Below are 27539 nucleotides of genomic sequence, written 5' to 3' on the forward strand. Positions count from 1 at the left end.
TGGCGGGAGGGGAATGAGGGTGATGAGGGGAATAAGGGGAATGGGGGGGTGACTCGGGGGGTTCACTCCAGTGGCGACAATTGCGGTGCACAATTCAACTTGTAAACCCACTCCACAAAGTTCTCAATATTTCGTATGATTTCCTCGTAAAGATGGCTGCGCTCATTGGACACGCCACCAGGGCATGTAATTCTCGATTATCACAACTTCTTCGTGTTGTCACAGTGAGTTGATAGCCTGGGATTGTATGGAAGACCTGGAGCACCAGGTGGAATGTCGGTTAGGGGGCGGTTGAAGTTTACTTCTCGGTGGATTTACTGTGGGTAAATTGGAGCCACTTAATTTTACCGTTTGTTTGTTCAAGGTGAGAGTCGATGGTGTCCGGCACAAAAGGGGTGAACCACCGTTGCCACCGAGGAGCACCATCAAATGGAAGCTCCAGTGGGACGAGACGTCACTGGGTTCACGCGGGTGAGGTTCCTGGCCGCTCTTTTTTTTCCTCTCTCTCTCTCTCTCTCTCTCTCTCGGGGTTTTTACACACCACCGGGTATCAGACCCTTATTTCCGCGCTCGGACACCCTCCGGCTGCTTGGCCACTAACGCCATTTTGAATCCCCCACCAGGAGGGCATTTTACCAGTAAACATGCTATGCAAGGGCTTTGACAGATCAGGGACGTCTGCATTACAGTATTCACTTTTTAAACACTAGTCGTTTTTTTCGTTTTTCCATTTTTCAAGATCATTCACTGCTTTATTTTTTCATCCGATTCAGTCATTTCATCTGGAAATTCGCCCGTGTCAATTCAAATAAATCACAATTATTGTTTTTTTTCTTTTTTTATTTTCAGTCGTTTGTCATTTAAGATTTATCGTCTTCTCAATTATATTATTTATTCCATCACTTGTTTTGTTTACATTATCGTGATAAGTTGTCACGTTACTGATAACAAACCCTGAAACAGAATGGTTGTACGAGGGCAGCACCGCGTGGTCATGACATCGATCCTTTAAATATCCTCACCCCCATCCCCTCCCAAAAGATCTTTTTTTCCCTCTGCAATACAAATGGGAAAACTTTCCCGCGTGCTGCATATAGAAGGATAGATTATCCTTTCGGAATATAAAAACGTCAGAGGAATATTGATTCGGGTGCAGATACCTGGGGGAACATTCCAGGGATCGAGGATTGTCATGATTTAAAAATTATTTTTTTTCAATGATTGATTCCTGAAGATTCCTGAGACCACTGAAGCCTTACGAACCGCCTGCGGATGCCTCTCAACGTCTGGACATGGTCTGCCGGGGCCAGGGACTCTCCCCTGCGGACTCCACTAGGATCGACAATCTCCTGAAGAGATTTGATTTTTTCGTGGCGTGCGAGAAGGAATTCAATTATGGAATTCCAAGTTCTCGGCTCTACACCATGGAAACAATAGGTAGAAATAATTTATGAAATGATGAAATTATTATTTCAAATTTATTCCCCGCATTCCCCAGGTGATGTGAGGCAGTTCTACAAAACCCCCATTGTCGCAGCTCTTCCTTTCGACTTAGTCAGGAAAACAGAATTACCAAAGAATCTTCACATTCAGTACGAGTACCACAGATTTCACCCAGCGACAGACACAAAATTCAATGGTAAAACAGCTTTCCCATACAGTTCCACAATCGTCACAGGATTGAAGTACAAGAAGAAATATAAGGGCCACAAGCAGAAGAACCCCTTCGAGGACACCTACGAATAGGCCGCATTATAAAATTGTTCCCTCAATAAAATAAATTATTGAATTTGAATTATTGCAGTGGTGTTGCATTAATTACTGAATTAATAGCAATGGTAAAATTATCTTCGTGAAGATGTTTTTCCAAAATGTGCGACTACCAACAGATATTTCGTGATACGAGTTACGGATACGACTGATCGACCCATCGGGCCGTAGCAACCCTCCCCCCCCCCCCCCCCCCCCCCAACCTGTCTCAAAATCCTATCAAGTCACTAACGAACACACAAAGTTTACAGCGCGTTACAACACCGTGGTGTAGTCGACGTTTACGTGTTGCAATGCTGAGAATTTCAACGTGTTCGGTGATACCGAGTGCCAGTGCTGTTGGAGTTGTGATGCGAGAATGCCCGGGATATCCAGCAGCACTGGGCTCATCGCTGCTCGTGTCCAACCCATTTACAAGCCCAAGCCCAAGGTAATCTGTCTATTCCCTCACAAATAAATGAATACCCTTCTCAAAAAATTTATTAAATTTAATATAAATTTAATTATTCGATAGAATCATTTTTTTAAAATCATTCCTTAAAATATTTAGGTGAATATATAATTGAACAATCGATAAATATTATATATTTCTATATATTTCTATATATTTTATAAAAATATTTAAGAAATGGAAAATAATGAGAAATATAATATATTTAAATGACTTTGCCTCAGAAAATTGAATTATCCGGAACATCCAAACCAGCTCCCTTCACCCTCCGCCCATTCGCGGGTCTCTTCAACCCCTTCCCCTACGGCTGTTCAGTGCTGTGTAATCATCCAGCGGATTGCGAGGCGAAGGAATTCGTCAAGCGAGCCAAGGAGTCATGGGTAAGTTCTGGCCCCTGGAGAAACTTTAATCCTTTAGATAAAAAAATTCTAGGCAACCGAGGGGAAGACCCTGCTACTGCCGACAGAAATGGAATTGATTCGTGCGACACTCCTCGCTGGAGGAGTCCTGGATTGCTCAGTGCCACAGGAAGCCCACAGCCAGGACACAGCAGCAACGACAACCGTCCCCGAGGAATTATTCCGAAAATACACGGAGACAGATTCTCGTCCACTGACTCCAACCCCTACACTGGCAAGTGGTCCCTTGACGGCTCACAGGAATCCCCCAGAGGATGGTCCAGCCCCCTGCAATCCCCGTGAGCGCACCACTCTGATCCTGGACCTGAGAACAGCCTCGCAGGAGCAAGAGGCCGAGACCCTGAGCTGGCATGCACTGACTTTGGAGCCACCACCGAGTCCCAGAAGACCTAGTGATATTTCCAGACCACTTCTCCATCAGCAGAGCCACCAGGCACGTTCAGCAGCTCCACCTCCTCCCTCTCCAGTGCAACCAGGGGCATTTTCTGATGGAGGATCCTCCAGGAATGAGGACCAGGAGGTGGATACAGACACGGAGGCTGGCTCGCCGATGAAGAGGAGGGGGAAAAAATTGAAGAAGAGGAAGTGCCGCAGAGGCTCGGCCTATGGCCAGCAGAACGAGGTGAGGGGACCTCTGGAGCCCCTGGAGACACAGGTCTCGCAGGTGGATGACGGCTCCAGGAGGAATTCTGGGCAGCAACAGGTGACATCAGAGGTGGACATCAAACCTGAGAGAGCAGTGACACCAGTGCAAGACCATCATCCCCACAGTTTTCTTACACCTGACATAATCAGGCATCTGGGGAGAGAGCTCGATCGAGAGACTGTTGAGGAGGAGTTCAATTTGAGGAGGAAAATCGCCCTGGAGGAGGCCCTCAGGGTCAAGGAGGAGACTCAGCCCAATGTCAAGAGCTCCAGGATTCCTGTAACAGCTCCAGTCTGTCAGAATGCACCCAGAGTATTCTCCAGGCAGTCAGCAAGGTTCGAACTTCTTGACTCTGGGAGTCTGGTCGCCATGAAACCACTGGACTACCTCGGAAAATTCGTTTTTCTCACACCGGGGAGAAAATTAATATTCGGCAGGACCTTCAATAAATTTTACGAGGACACCATGGATGGACTCAGGTATATCCAACCGAATGAGCTGATGGAGGCCCTCCAGGAGGTCATGGGAAGACCCTTCACCGAGGAGCAGATGCTGAAATTTGGGGAAATCATGGGGGAAATCAAGGAGCCACTGAATTTTAGAACCTGGTGTGGGGTATGTGCTATCTGCGAGAGACTCCTGTCGCCTCTGCCACCCCGGGATGTCGATCCACCTGCCTGGATCGAAAGAGCTGACTTCGAGGCCCTGGAGAGGCGTCTCAAGTGTGTCCAGGCTGATCCCATGCTCGTTAAACTTCTCAGGGACATCAGGGACCAATGAATCAAGTAGTTGACGCGCTTTTCAGTCCGACAATTATTGTATTTAATTCGTTTTTTCTTCAATGTCGATCAATACAATATAGAAAAATATTCAAGTCTTTGGATTTGTTAACTTAGCTTCAATTGACACTGTGCTCTGTAATTACGAGAAGAGGGGAAAAATTCAATTTGATTCTCGAGAGATTCAATTATTTTGTCACTTGATCACAGAATTTTTTGTACTTTCCAAATAAATTTCATTTTCTTTTTTCAGTATAACGCATGAGGAATCAATCAGCGTCTATGAAAAACGCTTTCACTTACGACCAAGTAACACCAGAAAACACCATCAAGCGTATCGTTTTCCACAGATATAATAAAAAGCACTAAAAATAATTTAAAACTAGATAAAATAATAGTTGAAAAAAAAAAAAAAACAGGTGAAAAACTCTATAATCCGTACATTAATACAATTAATTGAACATTATCAACACCTTTGGCATCATATCGTCAATCATTTGAAAAATGCAGATTGATCATGGTGACACACTTAACAATGACAATGGCACTTTTTTTTTTCACTTTTTCACGTACACACAAGTTATACTCATGTACACGATATTTCAAAAATAAATTCATAATTAGAGGGGACGAAATTGGCATAATTAGTAATGAGAGTACCCCCTAGGTTGAAAAAAAAAACATCTATCATGTGCCAATCTCACGATTCCCCTTTTAAAAAATTAAAACAATCCATAATAATTAACACTTATTCTTATCTGGACTTGAAACAAATGAAAATATTTAAGGCACGACTTTTTTGAGCTTGGGCATTTTTTTGGGACAACTGACAACGTGTCTGGTCCAGTGTCTGATCTGGCAAGTTTCGTCGCAGTAAAAAGCAACTTCACACCCAAGACACTTGAAGAGAGGTCCTGGTAAGGCACAATTTGAGCACTCAAGAGTCCTGGCTGTATTAGGGGAGTAATTAACTTTTCCCAGATGAGGTGTTTCGCAGTTTCTCGTATCTTCGTTGTCCTTGGATCTCACCCTGGGCATGGAAAAATTCTGAAGTGCAGCTGGTGAGAGAGCAGCGAGGAGAGAGCAGGGATCAGATGTCCAATTGGTATTGATGGGATAATTTCTCATGCCAAGAGCTGTAGGTGGAATTATCGGTCCTCTCCAGGACTGCCTGTAGTTGAGCTGATCTCTGGGGGCGTCTGGGATGGCGACCCTAGGATTTGGTTCGTTGTAGGTCTTGGTGTATTGATCTCTGGGGAGTTGTGGCTGTGACTGGACTCTCTGGTTGGGATAACTCGTTGTCTGGGGTATCGAAGATGGATAATCAGTTCGTTTGGTCAGGGATGTTGGGTCGTAGCTACTGCTGGGAACTGTATTCCTCGAGAGTTCACCCATTGGCTGGCCTCTTTTTGCCTCCTGGGGTGGTCCTGATGCCTGAGGTTGTCTAGGTAGTGGGTAGGAGGGAGGTGGACCTCGCTGGGGTATAGACCCTGGTGGCATGTTATACTGCATTCCACCACCTGAAAATCGAGGCTGGTAACCCTGAGGAAGACCTCGAGGACGTAAAAATGGATATTGCAGAAGGGCTCCATTCCACAAGGAGGCTGCCAGCGAGGGGTGATTGTAGCCATATGGAATGCCATAAGGATCAACCTGAAGAACATAAACGACAATCGAACACAAATATATCGAGATACAAAACAAAAAACACATAAGTAAGAACAAATAAGTAGGGATGACTTACTGGATAATTCCTGGGATAATATCTGCCCAGGGGCATCGTCGGTGGGCAGTAGTCAGACGTCATCTGCTGGTTCTGCATGGCGATCTGAACATTGTTCATCGCTAGGGCCCCATTGACGTACTCCTGGGGAGGTTGAGCCCTCTGCTCCTGATTCTCCCATCTCTCGTGCCTCCACTGTCTCCCATTCTCCCTTCCACTCGTACCAATATCAATCCCAGAATTTTTTCCACTCACCTGATTGTACATTTGGATATTGGACTGATACGCAGGTGTTCTGCTCTCGATGACGATTTCACTGGATTTTTTTGCACTTTTTGCAGTCTCGTTGGGGATTTTAGATGACATCTTAGCGAGCCAATTGCCCAGGGTAGGAAAATGATCAGCGATCATTAAATCTTTGGGATTATTCATGTTTAGGCAATCCACCAGGGAGTTGGGATGCTTGGGGGCCTCAGCTGATGAGGAGATTATGGGCGCAGGTGTCTGGATCCTCAAAGAATTCATCTGGGATGGTTCAACGGTCCGGGACCTCTCCAGGATCCTGGAGTCACCAACAGAGACATCTATTGTGTCAGACCTATTCTCGAACTCCTGGAGAACACTCGTTGTGTCGATGACCATTTCTCCAGGACTAGGTGTCTTTCTCAGATCGATCTTGATGACTTCTTCCACATCTGAACCCTCAATCAATGATTTAATTCTTATGGCCTTGACCTGCTCCCTCAGCTTCACTGCATTTATCTCAGATTTCGGGTGCTCGTCTATCTCCAGCTGAAGAATCTGCGATTTATTATCTAATTCAATTTCCTCCTGGCCCGAGTCACTCGTAGTCGTGATAACTGACGACGCCACAACGGAATTTTCGTGCTTCCCCTTCTTGGAGATTTTGAGAAGTCCCCGGAGCCCCTCAAACTCCTGCCAAGTATCCTCAGTGTCTTCTCCATGGACTTGCGTCGCCTTCGGTAGGACTGGTGGGCTGTCCCTCACCTGATGAACATCCACAGAGTTCCCGTAGTCCGGTGGTACCTTCGGGGAGAGTTTTGGTGGCTCTGGTGACGACGTCGAGCCCTGGAGTACACTTGGAATCGTAGATGTCACTATAGGCCCCGATGACATGTCCTCCAGGCAATCGGCGTCAGCTCTCGCAGCAGCTTCAGGCAATTTCTTCAACAGTGTCGTCAGTTTCTTGATCTGCTCCTCGACTGGTGCCTCCTGGAGGCAATTATCAGGGGAAGTCATGGCTGTTCTCAGCATCTCTCTCCCCAGCTCCATCGTCTTCTTCTTCAAATCTCTCAGCTTCAGTTTCAATTGACTCTGACGACACCTGGTGTCCTCTCCCTTGTCCTCTGACGATCCATCCCGGATTTTAACAGTGCTGGAGTCTATGCACTCGTCATAGGGTGGAGTCGTCCCAGTGACAATTCTGTAATTCGTATCCTTGACGGCTTGGGGCTCCGGTGGTTTCGGCTCGTAGAACCTAAACCCCGAGATCACCTGAGACTCATCCGACTTCTTCAGATTGCCCCAGGTCGGGGCACAGCTGGTGACGTCCTCCTGGAGGCTCTGAATTTTCTTCAGCCTCAATGGTGGAACAATCTTCGAAGGAGTGACCGTGTTTATCTCAATCTTCTCCTCGACCTTCTCCTCGTCCTTTTTCAGCTTTCGCTTTCTCCTCTTCTTCGTCCCGTCTCCATCTAGATTCCTTGGAGAATCCCCAGGAGCCGATGATGGCGAGTCCTTAGAGGAGTCAGAACGATCAGGACTCTGGGATATATCGATCAGACTGCAATTGGACGTGGTGACGTTGTCCTCGGACTCGGGTGCCTTCCTCTTGACCCCCCGGTTTGAGGATCCGTGGAGGGTTGAGAGGTTGACGATGTTGATGTAGGGCTGTCGAATATCACTATGCCAGGATGGTACTTCTATCCTTATGAGACCCACTGTTGGATCCTGACGACTTCGATCAGAGGATGTTGTCACTGACTGATTGGATTGCGAGGCTTCCAGCCCAGGATCCGATTGTGTTTGGAGGCTCCTCCGGGGGAGGACACTCCTGCAGGGTATGTGGGGTGCGGGACGAACGGGCAGTGATCGATTCGGCTGATTTGGAATTGAACAACTTGACCGGTCTCGAAGGGCAGTTGCCAGACCACTGGAGTTCGGTTGACTACTGGAGTCTATCATCGTTAACTGCTGGCTCTGATCATTCCCCAAACGAGATTCTGTAATTAACCATGAACTCATTCCACCAATTTAACAACAATCTAATTAAATCTAATAAATTGAGCAGATGAAAGTCGCGTGAGGTACATGTAATAATTATTTTATTAAAAACCGATTGCCAATGAAACTATCGATTTTCGGAGGAAATACCACGAGAGATTTTATATGGTAAATTGAATGAGCTACAAAAAAGTCCCCCATCACCTCCACCTGAGGCGTTGAGGTATCGAGATAATGAATGATTTATCAAAATATTAAATTCAACAGTTGAATGCTCGTTGAGGTAGAAGTTGAAGGAAAAGGAGAGAGATTGATGCAGGTCGTCCCCACAATGTGAAAAATAATCGGTATGTGGCCGTTAATGAATGCAGGGGTCTGTACACCCCCGTTCATGACATAGAAATCGATATGTATAGCCATCGAGCGTTATGAAATAGAGAAAAAAAAAAAAAAAGATTGGGTCTATAGACGAGAGGAGAAATAACCTTGGGTAATTTAGTCTTATTTCTTTTGTCAGGAGGTGGAGAAAAATGATGAAATATCATGTCCAGGGTGAAAGGACAGTGGATAGGATATCCCCGGGGAAACCACTCCATTATTCACGCAATAAAAGTCTCTCGCAGGTTTTCACCAACATGTGGCTGCTGTATGCGGTATTCCCACCTTTTTCCATACAATTGTATTACGAGAGGTTTGACTATATCTAGAACCACCGAATCGCGTGAATAAGTCACGAGCCACCCAACGTCGTTATATCCCACCCCGGCTATCATCCTCTATCTCTATTACTCCTCTTTTCACCCTCTAACGAAAAAATACAACGCGTTTATGGTTTTTCCCATCGATCCGCTTTATTTTTTCATCGGAAAAACAGTATTTTTCGAATATGTCGCGTCAGTACTAGTTGCTCAATATTTTATTCATCAATACCAATCAATAGATTTAATGAACTTTTTGCTCTTTTACTGTTTTTATATTTTTTTCAATTTTTTGGTGTTTTATTTTTTCTTTGGAAAATTATTATTTGGAATATGTCTCGTTTTTATGTCGAATATTCTAGCAATTGAGAGTTTTAATTGATTTTTTCAGTCTAGATTTTTCAATTTTTCATTAAGAATTTTCGATATGTTCTCATTTTTTTTTGGAAATTCCTGGAAATCGATGGATTAAATTGACGTGAAAAAATATATCGATTTTAAATTTTATCATTATCCAACGATTCACGAATTTTTATGGCCTTCCAAATTTTTGATAATAATTGGATTGGTTAATGAAGTACTGAATCAACTAGATCCTCAGAAATTCATTGAAAAAACAATGAGAAGATATGATCACCTCACCACAAAACTCGATTCTTCGAAATGCAATTTTAATGACTTGAAAATTCTTTAAACACAAAGATACATCACGACATTATTCGCATAATTTGTACTGAATAGCAATACAACTCATAGCTTGAAACAGCACATAACACCGGTGAGAATAAAGCCCGACGAAAATATCGGCCACAGGAAAATCCCGGATTGGCGTAGAGAGAATAAAAAAATCCAACGAATCATTACGAATTCTTGTTTTATCTCACGAACACCTAGGTGACGATAGGGAAGTAACACGAGCCCATTTAGTACCAAGAATCCCCCCACCAGGTCATCCGGAGTCACAAAGAATGCCTCTCAACTCCTCTGTTTACAATTTTTTTTCCCCTCGTTGGACTCCGCACGTCGAATGTTTTGACTGAAAAGAAAGAAAAAAAAAATAAGTTCCACCGAAGGAGAGAGCACTGGAGGAGAAAAATCGTCGTCGTAGCCGGTCTATACCTGCATTACCTGCATGAATAACCGATTCCCGGGTGTTCCGGGTGTTCTTCCGCGAATTATCACGATCACAGATACCAAAATTGAAGATGACAGTGAATGATGATGAAAATTCAAATAACTGGGAAAATAAATTCTTACCGATGGAGCACATAACACCAGGAGGTGTAGTCCACGTCGTAGATCCTCCTGTGGAGGGTGATGTCCGTTACCAGCTCACCAGGTGTCCCGTACGATTTGACTGTTGAGCGTCGACTGACCGGTGAAGTGGACGAGTGTTGGCTCCACGCGTTATACCCTGACGGGGGGGGTCTAGGAGTCTATCGATGTCAATGTAAAGCCGTCGCCAGTCACCCATACCCCATCTACACTCTTCGACTTTGTCCTTACCCCAGGGTTTTCGTTATCCTTACCAGCAAGGATCGATCCGGTACCAATGCTCCAGGGTTTAATCTGGGGCCTCATCATCACGTGGTGCTCTGTCAAGTCAAGTCATCAGTGAACTCCATCACTGGGTCATCAAATTTTTCATCAAGGCCAGTGTCAAATTCGGAGTTTCCAATAGAATGATGGAATCCCATTGATAAATTTACCTGATTTCACCTGAGGATTAACTTGAAATAAAAATGCGAAAATACCAATGATAATTGCGATGTGCGGCAAAAGCAATTGATAAGAGCGGGCATAAATATCGGCTTGTCAATGCAGGATAAATGGAGAAAAGTAAACCAGCAGAAAAAGAGAGTACAACGTAATACCGTACAATTTACCTGGAAAATGATAATGTGGTAAATGCAGGGGGGTAGGGGGTGGTTAATTCATCCCCCTCGTTCGTGCAAATTACAACTGGCGATTCAGCCATCTGTTCATTACTCACCTACGACAAGTGCATTGTCCAGTGGTTTTTCTCATACCACAAGGATTTTCCCCTTTTCTCGGTTTCTCACCCTTGAAGAAAAAAAAAAAAAATGATAGGGGATAGTAAATTTGCTGGATATCCCACCTTATAAATTCTTCATAGCCCTGAAAGGCCCTTTCAGTCACTCGTTCCCCCATTTGTTCTGCATCAAATCACTATCTTTTCACAATGTTTATAGTGTTGGCACTATTTTTTATACATTTTTTTTAATTTCCGGCATCTGTCACACTGTGAAATTCCAGGGAAAAAATAGTAAAAGTTGGATAGTAATAAAACTTTTTTACAAGTGACTCGCATTGGATTCGCACAGCCCCTGGAATGGAGAAAGTTAAATTTATTATTCTCTATTGCCATCTTTGTCTGGACATTATTATTATTATTAAATGGTGGGTATTATGAGAGCTGGGGTAGGCAATAGTTGAGCGACCGTTGGGGTCACCAGAGAGTGTCGTGACCCCTCTTCGATCTGCACTAAAGAGTCCAATCGATTTGGAATTTCACTTCTCTATCCCCCGACCAATCGCTGCTTAATTCGTATCGAACAAACAGTCTGAATGCAAGAGCGACTGGTGCATGACATCTCACCCCTAGTATTATTTCGTTGATAAGTGATTATGGCGAGAAATTCAGTGCGAACATCTGATAAAAATGGGGTGAGAGCTCCAAGAGTCAGCAGCGGCTCCAGGATATCCTCTGGGGGAAGGGGAAGCGCTCACAGAGCTAATTCTGCACCACCCAAGAAAAGCACTTCAAATCTCCGGGATGTATGTTGAATTTTTTGATTTAACAAGTCATTAATTGAGATCATTTGGAAAAAAATTGAATTGATAAATTAATTGGTTGTAGGCAAATAAAATTCGCATTCCTTGTGGCAAAATTCCGCAGAAGCTTCCAAAATCGGCGAAGATAATAACAAAATCGGAATATGACTATTTCCGAACCCGTGCACTCGACGGTTTGCAAACCAAAGAGGAGAAAGATGCGGCGCATTTCCAAATGGAGAATGAAAAGTCGCGATTGCTTGCAGAATCGATGGCGAGAAAAGAGGAGATAAAACGTATAGACCTTGAAAAACGGAGGGATAAACCCCTCAAGTTGGATGACTTGGAGGCAGAAGCAAGACGAAAGACAATGCACCTCCTGGAGAGAGCGTACGATTTGAAACTGGAACAAGAGGAGGAGATCCAGATGTGCAACAGACTCATCCTCGAGACAAAGTGTCGAGCAATCCGCGACCTCCAGGTGTCCGAGAAGAGGATAATCGAGAAAGAGATGAACGACGAGGAGAAACGACTCAATCAGATGATGGAGAACGAGAGAAAGCAGAAGCTCCAGGAGGAGGCGAGGAAGGACGAGTTGGAGATGGCACGCCGTAGAAAATACGCTCGACTGCTTCGTAATCAGATTCTGGAGAACGAGGAGCAGAAGATCATTGAATTCGAGAGGAAGCAGGAGGAGGGAAAATTGATAAATCTGAGTAATATCGCGTGGCAGGACGAGGAGATTGCCAAGGCGAAGAGAAAAGAGGAAGAGGTGATGCGAGCGCGAAAGCAATTGATTATTGAAAATGAGAAGCTCAAGAGATTCAAGGAGATGCAGAGAGAAGAGCAGAGGATCCTCGACCTGAGGATTCGTGAGTACCAGAAGAATAAAGCAGAGAGGGAAGCAGCCATCGAGGAGGAGCACAGGCTAGCAAAAGCGAGAAAGGACAGGGAGAGATCCAGGATGGCAGCCCAGGCCCAGCAGGCTACCGAACTCCAGTCGCAGATCGATGAGCTCAATGCTGCTCGACTCCAGGAGGAGGTGGATCGTGAGTGGCGACGAAAGGAGAAAGAGACTGCCCTCAAGCGTCTGGAGATCAGGAAAAATCTGGCAATTGCTCGAGAGGATCAGATCAACTACAGGAAGATGCTACAGGCGATGGAGATCGAGCGAGAAAGGCGAGAATTTCAGAAGATACTCCAGTACCAGAAGGAGGCAATATGCAAGGAGCAGAGGGAGAGGGAGGAACGGCACAGGGAGGCTCTTCACCATCGCACTGTTATTTTGAAACAGGTCAATGAGAAGGAGAAGGGAAAATTGGAGATGAGGAGGAAGATGTTTGAGGAGGGGATGGCCATCAGGGCGGAGATGGAGACGAGGAAGAAAAGGCTCAGAGATGCCATGGAAAAGAAGTGCAAGGAGATGGAGGTCAATAATGTACCGGAGGTTTACATTAATGATGTCAGAGCTATGATTGATAAAGTTCAATGAGTCGTGGTTTTATTAAAATTTTATTCAATGATCTTTTTATATGGTACATATTATTATTATTATTATTGTTATTATTATTTCCACAGCATAACGACATTCGAATCCTTCTCGACTGTATCCTCGATCTGGGCTGCGGATTGCCCCGTCGTGCAGCAGATCTCGTCGAGGCTGTACGAGCCTGTGAAATATTTGTAGATCGAGTCTGATCGAGAGTCATCTTCCTCCTCAATATCTCCGCAGTTGCCTTTTATGTAGATTGGATACTGCAATTGTTTTAATTAATTAATTTTTCAGGTTTAAGGGTGTGGAACATCTTTAATTTATTTTATTAATTGTGGGTGAAATTACTCTGTAGACTCGGCGAATGAGGGCCTCGATCAAGCCGAACTGGACGAGTCTTCTCTCATTGATTCTCAGGTTCTGGGGATTCAGTCGCTGGCACAAATCCCTCATACTAGTCCCATGAGTCATACTAGCGTACATTCGATAAATATCTCTCAAATATGCGGGTTGTCGAGCTATGAATATTCAAAGGGACAAGTTCATTAATTTTGGTTAATTATAATTTTTTGGGGAAGGGTGAAATAATGAATGAATGAACTCACGTGATTTTGAGGTATAACTGATGCACCTCTGCTGCAGAATGTAGTCCTCGGCTAGTTCCTTGAGCTTTGGAGTGGTAGCATAAACATTGCTGTATTGAAAGATGGGAATGAGGGTGACGACACCGTAATATACTAAATTCTGTACGCAACTCTTAACGAGATTATTCTCAACGTCGGCCTCAGCTGCGATTCTGGCGACGTGATTGAAGCCATCGATGTAGGGAAGTACCTGCTGAGTGGTGAGATCCCACTGGTCGCTGCAGTAGGCCTCCTTGCCCTCTAAAAAAATTGGCACTTGGTGATCGAGCACTGGCTTCGGCTCAGCGGCAAGACGAACGACCTTCAAATGAGTTGTCATCGTTCCCTCGGTCAGGATGCACATCTTGTGGGTATTCAGGTCGTTCATCACTTGTCTCAGCATTTCCGAGAGGCGGGATTTATCCTCTGAGACTGAGGAGAGAAAGCAATTCTCCACTTCCAGAGCCATCTGAGATGTTATCCAGAAATTTTCAAATTTATATCAATGGGTTTTGAAGGAAAATGGAAAATACTAGATTGTTTACCAAAAAATCAGACATTTTCTTGACGACAGGTTCGTAATGAACAGTTCTGGCCTCTGCATCACAGACGAAACACAGATTGAAGTAAAATGCATTTCTCGCGTATTTTTTGTCGTCAATTTTCACTGGGAAGCCAAGGATTTTGCAATCTCTCAGAGTCCTGTCTGATAAAAATTCCATTAGATGTTTATCACATTGTTTAAACATTTTCAAGGGCTTACACAGTGATGGTACTCCTCTGCAGCTGTGCTTTCGGTATAATATAAACCGAGACATTATCAAAAATATCCTTGGAGACATAATTATCAGGCACCTGTTCTAAAAACACCAAAAAACCATTAACAACCCCCCGAATCAGCTGTCCCACCAAAATAAACAAACCTGACAGGTGATTTTTGGACCAGCTATGTGATGAAACTCCGAAAAGAAGATGCACCTGATTGCACTCTTGTCCTCCCTGGAATCATCGGTGTCACTCCCACTGGTGAGCATCTCCTCGTGTTCTCCATGTGTCATCAGCACCTTCAAACCCTCTAAAACCCTGAAAACAAATCTCCCAACTAACCTCAATGAAACTCCAAACCACTCGACCCTTTCCTAAACTAATTGGAGCACGACCTTGAGTCTTGCACAATGTAAACAAAATCGAGACGAGTTTATCCCCTTATTTACTCAGCGAGGGAATATTCGAGGAGTTCCCCCAGTGATTAACAAGGTCAGTGCACAACAAAGGAGTTCGAAGAATCCGTGCAACACTGCCTTTATGAAATTATTACTGTTATTTGGGTTACATCATCACTATATCTGAATGATAAAGTGTTTTTAAAGAGACCAAGGAGAACGCACCAGAGACGAGCTGAGGGAATAAATTGTGTAATTGATTTATTTCGTAATTAACACGAAATGACCATTAGTGTTCACTGGCCAGCACTAGCTGGGGTGATTCACCCGAATATAGGGGGTTGGGCTGGGGCAGTCATCACCAGGAGGAATATCAACCCCTGGTACGAGGTGAGAATCTCGATTTGTTCCTTGAGGCAGAGCTTGACATTTTTTTTTTCAGTCGCTGAAGAAGCCGTCCTGGACACCACCCAAATGGGCATTTGGTCCGGCCTGGACTTCGATTTATTGCTCCGTGGGATATGCCTCTTACTTGGTGCATCGGGATGGAGGGGGTTTCAAGGGTGCTGTCCTTCCTCTGTCCATTTATGGGGCTAATCTCGCCCTCAATTGGGCCTGGACACCGATTTTCTTTGGTTGTCACAACATCAAAATCGTAGGTTGAACATTTTATCGTTGAGATATGAGAATTGAGGGATTACTTATCGATTTTAGGCCCTCTATGAAATCGTCGTCCTCTGGGGATCGACCATTGCCCTCGCGGTAGCTTTTCATCAGGTGAATCCAGTAGCTGGATATCTCGTTCTGCCTTACATCGCCTGGAATACTCTGGCAACAGCTCTCAATTATGTTATCTATCGTGATAACCAGGAGACTCCAGCGATCGAAGATAAGAAAAATTAGATGCACCAGGTGCCTTGACATTCCCAACACATTCCAGTTCACAAGTTTCCCCTAGATATTTTTAACAAAACGAATAAACGAAACAGAGGTAATTGGGGTAAAATGAACACTAGACTTTTTTTTTTAATATTCATAATTATTATTTTTCCCAAAAAAAAGCCAATTTCAAATCAAATCAATGAGTAAATAATTCAGAAATTTCAGAATAGTCAAGTGAGAAAATGAACTTCTCCAGTTACATGTCGAGTAATGGGAAAAAAATATTGATTTGAATAAAAATTCTAGTGTCTACTTTACTCCTCAGGTACATGAAGAATAAATTCATAGTATACACATGTTTATTACTTTATACGAAATAAAGATTGATAGATCACGGTTATTACATTATTTATAGCTTTTGTTTCATGTAAATAAATCGAAGGATAACCATCACTCATCACCACCTCCTGATATATTTTGCTTGTTTGCTCGTCGATCCTTCTCATTGCATCGTTCATTCACTTAATTATGATTTGGATACAGTTAAACAGGGGATCGATAATCGATCCTGTGGATTTGTCGATTTACACAAGCGTTACGTGGGATCAGTCGCGTAAATGTATCCCTGCTGTTGGAGGACGTACAGTCGTTTCTCCACTGCTGATTTATCTGGGATTGAAATTTCCAATCAATCAGCAAATTAATTAAATTCATGGGGTCATTGTTTAACAAATTATTTTCCAATGATCTCTTACATTTTATGAGGAGCGCCCTGTCTTGACTGTGGCTCACGTGCTGTGATAATGAGTGCAGGAGAATTTGGGCTGTGTGATAACGCTGGAAACACTCGGCTGGATTACCGAATAGTTCGTCGAGAGCTGCTGATTGACACTGCAATGAATTATCGATAAAATTTTATTAATATATGAATATTAATAATTAATATTATCTATCCAATGTAATCTCTACTTTCAATTTAATCTTATCAATTATAAATTATTACAGATAAATCATTAAAAATGCTCAACAATTTTTCCTCTTGTCCATAATAATTTTTTTTTGTTTTGTAATCATTGGAGTGATTTTTATTGTTAGAAATATTTAAATCGAAGATAAAATTAAAATGAAAGATTACGTTTGACAAATAATACCATTTGTATCGCATGATTGTAGAGAATTTTGTCAGCAGTAGAGAGGGTCTGTCTGAGTAATCCAGCGCTATTGAGTTGTTTGCACTCGGCGAGACACGATCTAAATTTATCATTCATGGTGCTAACGACCTCTTTGACACTGGCTGTGGGTTGAAGTCTGCCAGCTTTGAGCTGTTGCGTAGCTAGACTGAGACCAGAGCTGAGCCACTGGAGTGCCCTCACGAGTAAAATCACCTGTTCACCCCTTCTCTTGGTGGCAGCATTGGTGGCTTGCTCAAGGCCACCGAGAGGAGCCCCGAGAGGTCCAGCACGAGTTCTGGCGACTTCGGAGACACAATCGCAGAGGGCAACGACGAAATTCAATTTAGCGAGTATCTCGTTGTGCTCTCTCTCGAGGAGGGTCTCCTCTGGGAGCTCTGGTGCGATGAAGGTGAGGGGACGATCGTCGGAGGAGCCAGCATTGAGCTCGGGGAAGAAACTTTGAAAGCTGCCAGCCTCTGATATTTCAGGAAGTGTAATTGCACGAGTGCCGAAGGGAATGATAGGTGAGTGCCTCAGGGTATTGTTATTATCCTGAAGGGCTCTAGCAGTTGGTGAACCAAGAACAGCGAGAGGTCCAGTGAGGAGTGGTGAGCTGGCGCTGTTATTTACTGATGATCTTCTCAGGGGTGAAGCACCAGAGGACAACTGCGAGTGCCTGGCCACAGGACTCACCTGCCACGTATTGGGTGGCGGTGGAGTTTCACTGAGACGTCTTCCAGGGGGTGTCCCAATGACAAATTGAACACTGGGTGGACTGAGTGAGCCAATATCCACCGATGGATTTCTGTGTGAATCGACACTCCTCTTCATGCTGATGGGCTGTGACCTGGGAACCACTGAGCTCGATCCACGGCCTGGTGATGATTGCTGGACACTACTCCGTTGGCTTGGCACAGGTATGGGCTCAGAGATTGGTAAAAAACAGGGTCGAGGTGGTGAAACAGCTTCTCTACTTCCCTGCTTGGTTAATTTACCGTGGGGGTTGGGATTATTATCGGTATCGCTGCTCAGATCACTGGGAACGAGAACAAAGTCATCCTCGGGGCTTGAGCAGGGGCTCTGTGCCTCTGGATCAGACAGGGCAACAGCACCTGGGATCTGGGGCTCAACAGCCTCTGGTGACGCTGGCAATTCCACAGGGACGAGACTCGGGCTCTCTCGTGGGCCCTCGAGGAACGTGTGACTGAAGAAATCCTCGAAGGACATTCTGTCCCTCGCGTTTCTCCTCAGGAGACCCATCAGCAGATGTGATAACTCTGGAGACGTGCCTGGGGGGATCTTCGGACTCAAATTTGCATTTTTCTCGTAGAAGAGTTTCAAGGCCTGGGGTGTGTGGGCCTGGAATGGTGCTTTTCCAGTTAGACATTGAAATACTATTGTTCCCAAGGACCAGAGGTCGGCTTTAGCGTCGTATTGGATGGACATTATGACCTCTGGAGCCATGTACATGGGGGAGCCGCACAGGGTTGCTGCCATCACACCGTCCTGAAGGAATCTGGCAAAGCCAAAGTCAGCTGGAAGCATTCATACATTTTTTTATCAATTATTCTGTCATTTTTCTTTTATTCTTTGACATTTTTACCAATTTTTAAAGTGATCTGATGAGGTTGGGGGCATGTCTTGCCACAGTTGTGACTCAGCAAAATATTTTGGGGCTTCAGATCTCTGTGGACGACGCCTTTGTCATTGAGAGCCTTCATGGCACCTGCCAGTTGCTTCAAAAATAATCTGATTGTGTCTTCTGAGAGAGTACCCTTTGCTAAAATTCAATAACCAAATGATATCATGGATTTTTCGAAATTTAAAGCTGTTTAGGTGACTTACCACCGAGATAATCAGCCAGATCACCACCATTGCAGTATTCCATCACCAGGAAGACATTATGATTCGATTCCTGGAGCGGAAATAATTATCAAGAATTAATTTACATCCCCCCAATGATTTTCCATTGTTCCTGGGACTCACCTTGCAATCCAGCAGCGCGACGACATTCTCGTGATGCAATTCCGTCAATTCCTGAATAAAAAAAAACATAACAATTCATGACAACAGACATTACCATGATTTCGACATCCAACACACCTTCAGAATTTTTATTTCCTTGCCGAGTAAATTTTGAGACTTCGCCAGGCTTTTCTTCGTAATGCTCTTGATGGCAACGATGAAATTAGCTTTCTAAAAACAAAAAAACAATACAAGAATAATAAATTCCAGAGCAATTCAAAGAGAATAACGAGAATGGGAATGAGACAAACTTTTCTGTGTCTGCCCCTGAAGACGACGGCAAAGGCTCCATGTCCAATGAGATCCTTGGTATTGTACTCGTAATCACCGACAGTCTCCATAATTGAAGATGATTAAAAAATTCAAAAAAAAAAAAAACAACGGAAATAGCCCACCTTGTGAGGAGCCGAGAGGTCAAAAGTTTACAAACACGCTGTCACGACTGGTATCATTGCACCGTTGGGATCAATACGAAGGATAAACCCCACGGATTCTCGTCTCCATTACTCTCGGTAGGATAAAAAAAAACAAAGTAAAAAAATAAACAACAATGAGAACACTTGGGGCTACATGCTTGTTGAGTTAATTGGTGATAGGCACTCGTTGACTGGTGGATTCCATCGTGATTATTGTACTTTCTGGTTAATATTCTTGTGACAAATTGATACGCAACACAACGGGTACAAGCGACTCATGGAGAACTCGTCAGAACTCGTAACGGAGTCGCAAAATGTCAGTCGCTGGTAAAGTGGGGGCGGTGAAGGGGTGGAAGGAGCAAAAGGGAGGAGAGGGCGTGCATGCGCAGTCAGCTGTGTTTCAAGTGGAACGAAACTGAGAGATCTTCTTTCAAGAAAGTAGACCGACCTGTTTTTTAGGTTAAAAAGTCATTTTGTGTTTGTTGTTTTGAGGTGTTTCGGGGCTTTTCCAGGTGTTTTTGTCAGAATTGACTCTTGAGATGAGGAATTACAAGAGGAAAACTGACAGACAGAGCTGGAGCTCCACGGATATGGCACAGGCTATTGCTATGGTTGTCGAGAAAAAATTGGGGATTAATAAGGCTGCACAGTTATTTAATGTTCCAAGTACTACATTGCAAAATCGAGTTAAGAAGTATCAGAGTGGGTGTTCCCTCGAGGAAGCTGCGAAGAAAGGTGAATTTTTTGAGGATGTAGGGGGGATTTGATGATTTTTTTTGAGAGAGATCAGGGTGATAGGTGGAAAAAATGTCCTCTGGACATTGTGCCGTGGAGATTCCCGTCTAGGATATTTTGTACGAAATGGGAAGGAGATTGTGCTTGATTGGAAATTACTTCAGATTGGTAGATTGAAAATTCTATTGTCTGTGTTTTTTTTTTGAGGGTTTTTTTTTTCGAACTTTAAGATGAGCCCCGATTTTTGAAAATCTCATCGTTCAATCTGTTGTTGATCATAAATTTTCAGGACTTGGAAAATTCAAGGCCATCTTCACTGAGCTGCAGGAGAAGTGTCTCGTGGAGTACATTCAGCAGGTGCAAAAGACTAATACTGAAAAATTTACAACGAAAGACCTGAGGAAATTGGCGTACCAGCTGGCGGAGAAGTGCAATGTCCAGCACAAGTTCAACGCTGAGGACGGCATGGCAGGATTGGACTGGTACACTGGATTCATGAAGAGGCACCCGGAGCTGTCATTTCGCAAGCCCAAGAATTCGGAAAATTACCCAGATCATCACGACTGTCTCGAGATCATCCTGGAGGAGCATGAGATCAAGGTCGAGCCCGTTGACCCACCAAAATCAGCCACATAACACAAATAAACCGACGAATCTCGACGATTTAAGATTAAGGGACATTTATCATGGATATATTATTATTTTCACTATCTATCGTGTAATCTATACAGTAAGTCTCCAGTATTATTCAGTTATGATTATGTGGGATCATTTTTTTTATTTATTGTCACGTCGATCCATTAGGTAATTGATATAAAGTCGAAATATATGGAATATGTGAAATATTTGTGGCGAAAAATCCTTTTCCTTCCCTAGAAATCAGTAATCAATTCCTGGGCGGGAGGTAAAGAACAAATTTGAAAATTGCAGTTGCACATATCGATTCCTGGAGTATCGATATGACGTGGAAATGCTTTTAACTTCACTCGGCTGTTTAATAGCTCTGAGAGACAGAAGCCCTTATTACGGAGCAGGCCGGAATAAATTAATTGATCGCAATCAATACTCACGGGCACTGATTGATTTTTCGGAGAAGTGCTACAGTGATTATCGGTGAGGAGAGAATAAACGACGAAGTGCGGGGCCTCTGGGTCTTCTAGGGCCACTATGGACTCCATTCCACGAACACACGAAGGTAATTTCACGAATTTCCCCCCTGTAATTCCTTTTTTTTTACATTTACAATTAACCAAAAATAATGATTTCATATTTCGATGATTGAGTAATCGATAATTGATGATAATTAAATAATTAATGTAGATTGGAGGGAATTGAGATTGTTAGACGCTTGAGGTTATGTTGCGTCAAAGTTTGGTCTTGGGGTAGCCCATTTTCAATTGCACGAGTGCATTTTTCTTGCAGACATTGAAGCACAGATCAGGGAAATCCAGTCGAAGAAGAAGGAAATCCAGAATGCTACGACCGAGAAGGAGCAGGTCGGCCTGGGAAAGACGGGCTTCTACGATCAAGACATTTACGATGGTAGCAATAACAAATACGATGGATACGTCACGTCGATAGCTGCTAACGATGAAATTGAGGTAAGAAATATATACGGGAAAATTCTCCCAGAAATTGATTAATAAACTTTTTCACTCTTCAATTTCAGGACGAAGATTACGAACCCACGTCATTCTCCACGAAGCAGAGGTCTGGGTACACAGCCCCTGCAGCACTCCTCAACGATGTTGCCCAGGTAAATAATTCCTGACGATGAAAAAATGACGTTTATCTCTTGGTTGGTAACGATTTTTATTTTATTTTACAGAGTGAAAAAGAGTACGATCCGTTTGCAGACAGACGTAGACCAACGATAGCCGACAGAGAAGACGAGTATCGTCAGAAACGTCGTCGCATGATCATATCGCCCGAGCGAGTTGATCCGTTTGCCGAAGGTTTGTTACTCATTCCCGACTAACTTTATTCACTATCCATTAACCTAGTCTTAAGTGAGTCAATTAGACAGATAAAACCAATGCAAGAATGACCAGAGCTAATGCTATTGTCAAACGGTCAATGGTTCTTGCATTTTTTTTTTGAATGACTGATGAGTGAATGGACGTTTGTCTGCCACGAAATATTTAGTTTTCAAGGTTTATACTAATGTATGAAATTTGTTTTCCAATCTTAGTGACGGTCTGCACAATTGGAATCATCCGCTTTCCCAGGATGCCTATGTCCAAGGTTAAACAGAGAAATCTCACGCGATGCAATTTTTTTATTTTTATCGGGACATGTATTTTTTCATGACTCAAGGATTCAAAGCTATATTAATTCTCAAAATATAAAATTTGCAATTGAAAAATATCCTTGATACATTGAAAATCTCTGGGTCGTGTATAAAAAAATTTGCATAATGATCATTTATTTTTCTTTATTTTGAAAATAATGTACAGAGTATCTAGTATGAGTGGTTCATGAATGAAACAGGAAGACAAATTAATATTAACGAGAAATGAGTTGATTTTTAGATGGCATTTGAATAAAAAACATGGAAGAGATGTGAGCAGGACATAATGTGATACCTGTGCGACCAATAAGAAACCCCATCACGTACGTATTTATAAAATGCCCTATCGGCTACTGTTGCAGCTCTTTATCTTCCACTCAAGTCCAGAAATTTGAAAAATTCATTGAATAAATTTTCATATGTTAATTGGTACTTGAGAGAGGGAGAGGGCCAATTCAGTAGCCTGAAGCATCAAGAAGACGAGTTAAAGGGCATTTGAATTTTCTAAAATTCTATCGACTAGGGAATTACGAATTTCCGTTCATTTCAATAATCAAGAGAGGATTTTAATTGGGAAACTAATGACTAATCGTTGCGCTTCGCGTGACATTTGATTGGTGGTTACAGGTGGAAAAACACCGGACATCGGCTCGAGGACATACACCGAGATTATGCGAGAGCAGTTGCTCAAAGGAGAAGAAACTGAGGTAAATTCATTAATTTATTAATTTATTTTTCCACTTCAGAGGTTCAATACAATTTTTCCAAATTTTTCTGTTGCAGTTGAGAAAGAAAATCGCTGAAAAAGCTAAGGATGGCACTCTCAAGGCCAACGGTGAGCCAAAACCTGCCCCCAAGAAACGAGGAAGGTGGGATCAGACTGAGGATGCACCGGCTGTGAAAAAACCTGCTGGAACAGTCGCCACACCAACTTCATGGGACAATGCTGACGTGAGTGTAATTTTTAAAATATATTTTTATACACGCGAGCGCGCGCATTATGCATCTAGTCGATAATGATGGAGAGAAATTTTGAATTTTTTCAGGTAACTCCAGCGGCAGTTCGATGGGACGAGACTCCAGGTCACGGCAAGGGTGGAGAAACACCTGGTGCAACCCCAGGAGTCTCAACTCGGATGTGGGAATCAACTCCAGGTCACGCAACGCCCGGAGCAGTGACACCGGGTCGTGACACTCCCTCTCACGACAAAATAATCACAAGTCGTAGAAATCGTTGGGACGAGACACCGAAAACCGAGCGAGAGACTCCAGGTCACAACAGTGGATGGGCAGAGACACCACGAACAGATCGAGTAGCTGGTGATCTCATACAGGAGACACCAACTCCATCGGCCTCGAAGAGACGCTCCAGATGGGACGAGACCCCGTCAAATCAGACTCCAGGATCAATGACACCACAGACACCAGCGACTCCTCTGACCACACCTCACCAAACAATGATGACACCTAGTGCCGTGACACCAACGGGTCCCAAGGCAATGGGCCTGGCAACACCAACACCTGGGCACCTAATGTCAATGACACCTGAGCAACTCCAGGCGTACCGCTGGGAGCGTGAAATTGACGAGAGAAATCGTCCCCTCTCTGACGACGAGCTCGATGCTCTGTTTCCACCAGGTTACAAGGTACTTCAGCCCCCAGCTGGTTATATACCAATCAGGACACCAGCGAGAAAGCTCACGGCAACCCCAACACCAATATCCGGTACACCCCAGGGCTTCTTCATTCAGACTGAGGACAAATCCTCAAAATTCGTGGACAATCAGCCAAAGGGAAATTTACCTTTTATGAAACCAGAGGACGCCCAGTACTTCGACAAACTCCTGGTGGACGTTGACGAGGAGTCGCTGAGCCCTGAGGAGCAGAAGGAGAGAAAAATCATGAAGCTACTCCTGAAGATAAAAAATGGTACTCCACCGATGAGAAAAGCAGCCCTCAGACAGATAACAGATAAAGCAAGGGAGTTTGGTGCGGGTCCTCTGTTCAATCAGATTCTACCCCTGCTGATGTCACCGACCCTCGAGGACCAGGAGCGTCATCTCCTCGTTAAAGTGATAGACAGAATTCTGTATAAACTGGACGATCTGGTGCGCCCGTACGTCCACAAAATTCTGGTGGTGATCGAGCCACTATTGATCGACGAGGATTATTATGCCAGAGTCGAGGGCAGAGAGATAATATCGAATCTGGCCAAGGCAGCGGGTCTTGCCACGATGATCTCCACGATGCGTCCTGACATCGACAACATCGACGAGTATGTCAGAAATACAACAGCCAGGGCTTTTGCTGTGGTTGCATCAGCCCTGGGAATTCCATCGCTCCTGCCATTCTTGAAAGCCGTCTGCAGAAGTAAAAAATCCTGGCAGGCAAGGCACACTGGTATCAAAATAGTCCAGCAGATTGCCATTCTCATGGGTTGTGCTATACTTCCACATCTGAAGAGTCTCGTTGAAATAATTGAGCATGGACTGGTTGATGAGCAACAGAAAGTCAGGACAATTACAGCTCTGGCGATTGCTGCACTGGCTGAGGCTGCCACACCGTACGGCATCGAGAGCTTTGACTCGGTCCTCAAGCCCCTGTGGAAGGGCATCAGGACCCACCGAGGAAAGGGTCTTGCTGCCTTTCTCAAGGCTATTGGCTATCTCATTCCATTGATGGATGCTGAGTACGCGAATTATTACACGAGGGAAGTGATGCTGATTCTGATAAGAGAATTTCAGTCTCCGGACGAGGAGATGAAGAAAATTGTCCTCAAGGTGGTGAAGCAGTGCTGTGGTACCGATGGTGTTGAGGCACAGTACATCAAGGACGAGATTCTACCGCATTTTTTTAAGCATTTCTGGAATCATCGGATGGCCCTCGACAGGAGGAACTATCGACAGCTGGTGGACACAACTGTGGAGATTGCCAATAAGGTCGGGGCCTCTGAGATTATTAATCGAGTGGTGGATGATCTCAAGGACGAAAATGAGCAGTACAGGAAGATGGTGATGGAGACGATTGAGAAAATCATGGGTAACCTGGGGGCTGCGGATGTTGATTCGAGACTTGAGGAGCAGTTGATCGATGGTATACTCTACGCATTTCAGGAGCAAACCACTGAGGATGTGGTTATGCTCAATGGTTTTGGCACGATCGTCAATACCCTCGGGAAGAGGGTGAAGGCATACCTACCCCAAATATGCGGTACCATTCTCTGGAGATTGAACAATAAATCGGCAAAAGTACGACAGCAGGCTGCTGACTTGATATCCAGAATTGCTGTTGTCATGAAGACGTGTCAGGAGGAGAAACTCATGGGACACTTGGGGGTCGTACTCTACGAATACCTCGGTGAGGAGTACCCAGAGGTGCTTGGCAGCATCCTGGGAGCACTCAAGGCCATTGTAAATGTCATTGGAATGACGAAAATGACACCTCCTATAAAAGATCTCCTCCCCAGGCTCACACCAATACTCAAAAATCGACACGAAAAAGTCCAGGAGAACTGCATTGACCTGGTGGGGAGAATAGCTGACAGGGGGCCTGAGTATGTCTCCGCCAGGGAGTGGATGAGGATCTGCTTCGAGTTGCTGGAGCTCCTGAAGGCACACAAAAAAGCCATTCGTAGGGCAACAGTTAATACCTTCGGTTATATTGCCAAGGCCATTGGTCCCCACGATGTCCTGGCAACACTTCTCAACAACCTCAAGGTCCAGGAGAGACAAAACAGGGTGTGTACCACCGTCGCCATTGCCATTGTCGCTGAAACCTGTAGCCCCTTCACTGTCCTCCCAGCTCTGATGAACGAGTACAGAGTACCAGAGCTCAACGTCCAGAACGGTGTCCTAAAATCTCTGAGTTTTCTCTTCGAGTACATCGGCGAGATGGGTAAGGATTACATCTACGCGGTCAGTCCACTCCTGGAGGACGCCCTAATGGACCGAGATCTCGTCCACCGACAGACTGCCTGCGCAGCCATCAAACACATGGCCCTGGGTGTCTATGGATTTGGCTGCGAAGACGCCCTCATTCATCTTCTCAATCACGTCTGGCCGAATGTCTTCGAGACATCACCACATCTCGTTCAGGCATTCATGGACGCTGTCGATGGGCTCAGGGTCGCCCTCGGACCCATTAAAATCCTCCAGTACACCCTCCAGGGTCTATTCCATCCTGCCAGAAAGGTGCGCGACGTTTACTGGAAAATCTACAATTCACTCTACATCGGGGGACAGGATGCACTCGTTGCTGGATACCCTAGGATCCTCAATGATCCAAAAAATCAGTACATTCGGTATGAACTCGATTATGTACTGTAATTAGCTACACCTAATCGACAATAGATCATCACAATCACGACTACTGTTTTCTTATTCTTTAAACAATAATACAATTGTTCATGTGGATTTTATGTTTAATATAATTACTGTATATGGAAAAATTGCTGTTTTTATTTATTGTTACCCTTATTATTTATAATTTATCGCGACATTCTCTAATTTGTCGTTATTTTCACTCGGGGATACTGCACCCCAAGAGAGGGAGGACGCCACACGCAATACTGGGGTGTCCATCGAGTTGACGGGGTGAATTTTATTGTCTGCGGTATGAATGCTTTTTGTTTTTAATTGTTTAACTGAAATTTAGTCGACTAGAACGAGCGGAAGGGAGAAACCACATCTTGTGAAATTTTGAATGGAAAAAATTATTCAATATGTAGAAGATATACTCCTAATGAAATTTAATTATTGTAATAATGCGTTATCCTAGCGGTAACGTGCTCGGCTAGCACGCCGACGGCCCGGGTTCGATCCCGCCGTCATTCATTTTTTTTTTTAAATAATTCCAATTTTTCCTTTAGGTAGGTATTCACTGCAATTGAAAAATTTGAAATTTTTGTAAAAGTATCAGGGTAACATGAACATCGAGGAGCTATTCACTGAAATTTTCACTGAGAGTGAAAAATTCGAAATTTTTGTAAAAGTATCAGGAGAACATGACAATCGAGGAGTTATTCACTGAAATTTTCACTGAAAGTGAAAAATTCGAAATTTTTGTAAAAGTATCAGGGGAACATGACAATCGAGGAGCTCTTCACTGAAATTTTCACTGACAGTGAAAAATTCGAAATTTTTGTAAAAGTATCAGGAGAACATGACAATCGAGGAGCTCTTCACTGAAATTTTCACTGAAAGTGAAAAATTCGAAA

The 27539-nt window shown here is 43.9% G+C and overlaps 9 protein-coding genes across 16 annotated transcripts; 6 read left to right on the forward strand and 3 right to left on the reverse strand.

The window, feature by feature from the left end:
* Positions 1–66: 66 nt before the first annotated feature.
* mRpL50 (mitochondrial ribosomal protein L50) lies at positions 67–1795 on the forward strand. 2 transcript variants are annotated; one of them, XM_011313651.1, is made up of 4 exons: positions 67–224; positions 365–471; positions 1235–1437; positions 1499–1795. In XM_011313651.1, the coding sequence occupies exons 1-4, from the start codon at positions 153–155 to the stop codon at positions 1744–1746; spliced, it is 630 nt and encodes a 209-aa protein (XP_011311953.1). In that variant the 5' UTR covers positions 67–152; the 3' UTR covers positions 1747–1795. The 2 variants fall into 2 exon arrangements, with proteins under 2 accessions (XP_011311953.1, XP_011311954.1); XM_011313652.1 differs by having other exon boundaries at positions 192–279.
* A 204-nt stretch (positions 1796–1999) lies between these two features.
* On the forward strand, positions 2000–4440 carry LOC105271860 (uncharacterized). The gene is made up of 3 exons (XM_011313659.1): positions 2000–2200; positions 2446–2601; positions 2654–4440. Exons 1-3 carry the CDS (start codon positions 2129–2131, stop codon positions 4064–4066), a joined length of 1641 nt encoding a protein of 546 aa, XP_011311961.1. The 5' UTR covers positions 2000–2128; the 3' UTR covers positions 4067–4440.
* A 101-nt stretch (positions 4441–4541) lies between these two features.
* LOC105271858 (uncharacterized) lies at positions 4542–11212 on the reverse strand. 6 transcript variants are annotated; one of them, XM_011313654.1, is made up of 5 exons: positions 10850–11212; positions 10724–10794; positions 9988–10449; positions 5810–8031; positions 4542–5718 (listed from the first exon to the last, which is right to left on the reverse strand). In XM_011313654.1, the coding sequence occupies exons 3-5, from the start codon at positions 9998–10000 to the stop codon at positions 4849–4851; spliced, it is 3105 nt and encodes a 1034-aa protein (XP_011311956.1). In that variant the 5' UTR covers positions 10001–10449; positions 10724–10794; positions 10850–11212; the 3' UTR covers positions 4542–4848. The 6 variants fall into 6 exon arrangements, with proteins under 6 accessions (XP_011311956.1, XP_011311960.1, XP_011311959.1 ...); XM_011313658.1 differs by adding an exon at positions 9661–9766 and having other exon boundaries at positions 10724–11212; XM_011313657.1 differs by adding an exon at positions 9619–9766 and having other exon boundaries at positions 10724–11212.
* A 120-nt stretch (positions 11213–11332) lies between these two features.
* Positions 11333–13041, forward strand: LOC105271862 (protein CFAP45, mitochondrial). Its single transcript, XM_011313662.1, has 2 exons — positions 11333–11529; positions 11612–13041. The coding sequence occupies exons 1-2, from the start codon at positions 11380–11382 to the stop codon at positions 13016–13018; spliced, it is 1557 nt and encodes a 518-aa protein (XP_011311964.1). The 5' UTR covers positions 11333–11379; the 3' UTR covers positions 13019–13041.
* On the reverse strand, positions 13027–14844 carry Nprl2 (Nitrogen permease regulator-like 2). The gene is made up of 6 exons (XM_011313661.1): positions 14565–14844; positions 14405–14496; positions 14187–14343; positions 13624–14110; positions 13367–13536; positions 13027–13281 (listed from the first exon to the last, which is right to left on the reverse strand). The coding sequence occupies exons 1-6, from the start codon at positions 14697–14699 to the stop codon at positions 13093–13095; spliced, it is 1230 nt and encodes a 409-aa protein (XP_011311963.1). The 5' UTR covers positions 14700–14844; the 3' UTR covers positions 13027–13092.
* A 139-nt stretch (positions 14845–14983) lies between these two features.
* On the forward strand, positions 14984–15968 carry Tspo (Translocator protein). The gene is made up of 3 exons (XM_011313663.1): positions 14984–15194; positions 15247–15459; positions 15519–15968. The coding sequence occupies exons 1-3, from the start codon at positions 15087–15089 to the stop codon at positions 15705–15707; spliced, it is 510 nt and encodes a 169-aa protein (XP_011311965.1). The 5' UTR covers positions 14984–15086; the 3' UTR covers positions 15708–15968.
* Positions 15969–16027: 59 nt separating this feature from the next.
* On the reverse strand, positions 16028–19593 carry Atg1 (serine/threonine-protein kinase unc-51-like protein Atg1). The gene is made up of 8 exons (XM_011313664.1): positions 19135–19593; positions 18962–19054; positions 18845–18895; positions 18704–18773; positions 18462–18638; positions 16838–18393; positions 16442–16577; positions 16028–16355 (listed from the first exon to the last, which is right to left on the reverse strand). The coding sequence occupies exons 1-8, from the start codon at positions 19222–19224 to the stop codon at positions 16282–16284; spliced, it is 2247 nt and encodes a 748-aa protein (XP_011311966.1). The 5' UTR covers positions 19225–19593; the 3' UTR covers positions 16028–16281.
* A 100-nt stretch (positions 19594–19693) lies between these two features.
* On the forward strand, positions 19694–20881 carry LOC105271865 (uncharacterized). Its single transcript, XM_011313665.1, has 2 exons — positions 19694–20034; positions 20324–20881. Exons 1-2 carry the CDS (start codon positions 19839–19841, stop codon positions 20668–20670), a joined length of 543 nt encoding a protein of 180 aa, XP_011311967.1. The 5' UTR covers positions 19694–19838; the 3' UTR covers positions 20671–20881.
* A 132-nt stretch (positions 20882–21013) lies between these two features.
* Positions 21014–26771, forward strand: Sf3b1 (splicing factor 3b subunit 1). Of its 2 annotated transcripts, XM_011313666.1 has the most exons (7): positions 21014–21229; positions 21457–21635; positions 21704–21790; positions 21863–21989; positions 22952–23031; positions 23108–23275; positions 23371–26771. In XM_011313666.1, exons 1-7 carry the CDS (start codon positions 21202–21204, stop codon positions 26647–26649), a joined length of 3948 nt encoding a protein of 1315 aa, XP_011311968.1. In that variant the 5' UTR covers positions 21014–21201; the 3' UTR covers positions 26650–26771. The 2 variants fall into 2 exon arrangements, with proteins under 2 accessions (XP_011311968.1, XP_011311969.1); XM_011313667.1 differs by lacking the exons at positions 21014–21229; positions 21457–21635; positions 21704–21790; positions 21863–21989 and adding an exon at positions 22350–22647.
* The last annotated feature ends 768 nt before the right edge of the window (positions 26772–27539 follow it).

This window comes from Fopius arisanus, unplaced genomic scaffold, assembly GCF_000806365.1.
Source record: "Fopius arisanus strain USDA-PBARC FA_bdor unplaced genomic scaffold, ASM80636v1 scaffold00127, whole genome shotgun sequence".
Classification (NCBI taxonomy): domain Eukaryota; kingdom Metazoa; phylum Arthropoda; class Insecta; order Hymenoptera; family Braconidae; genus Fopius; species Fopius arisanus.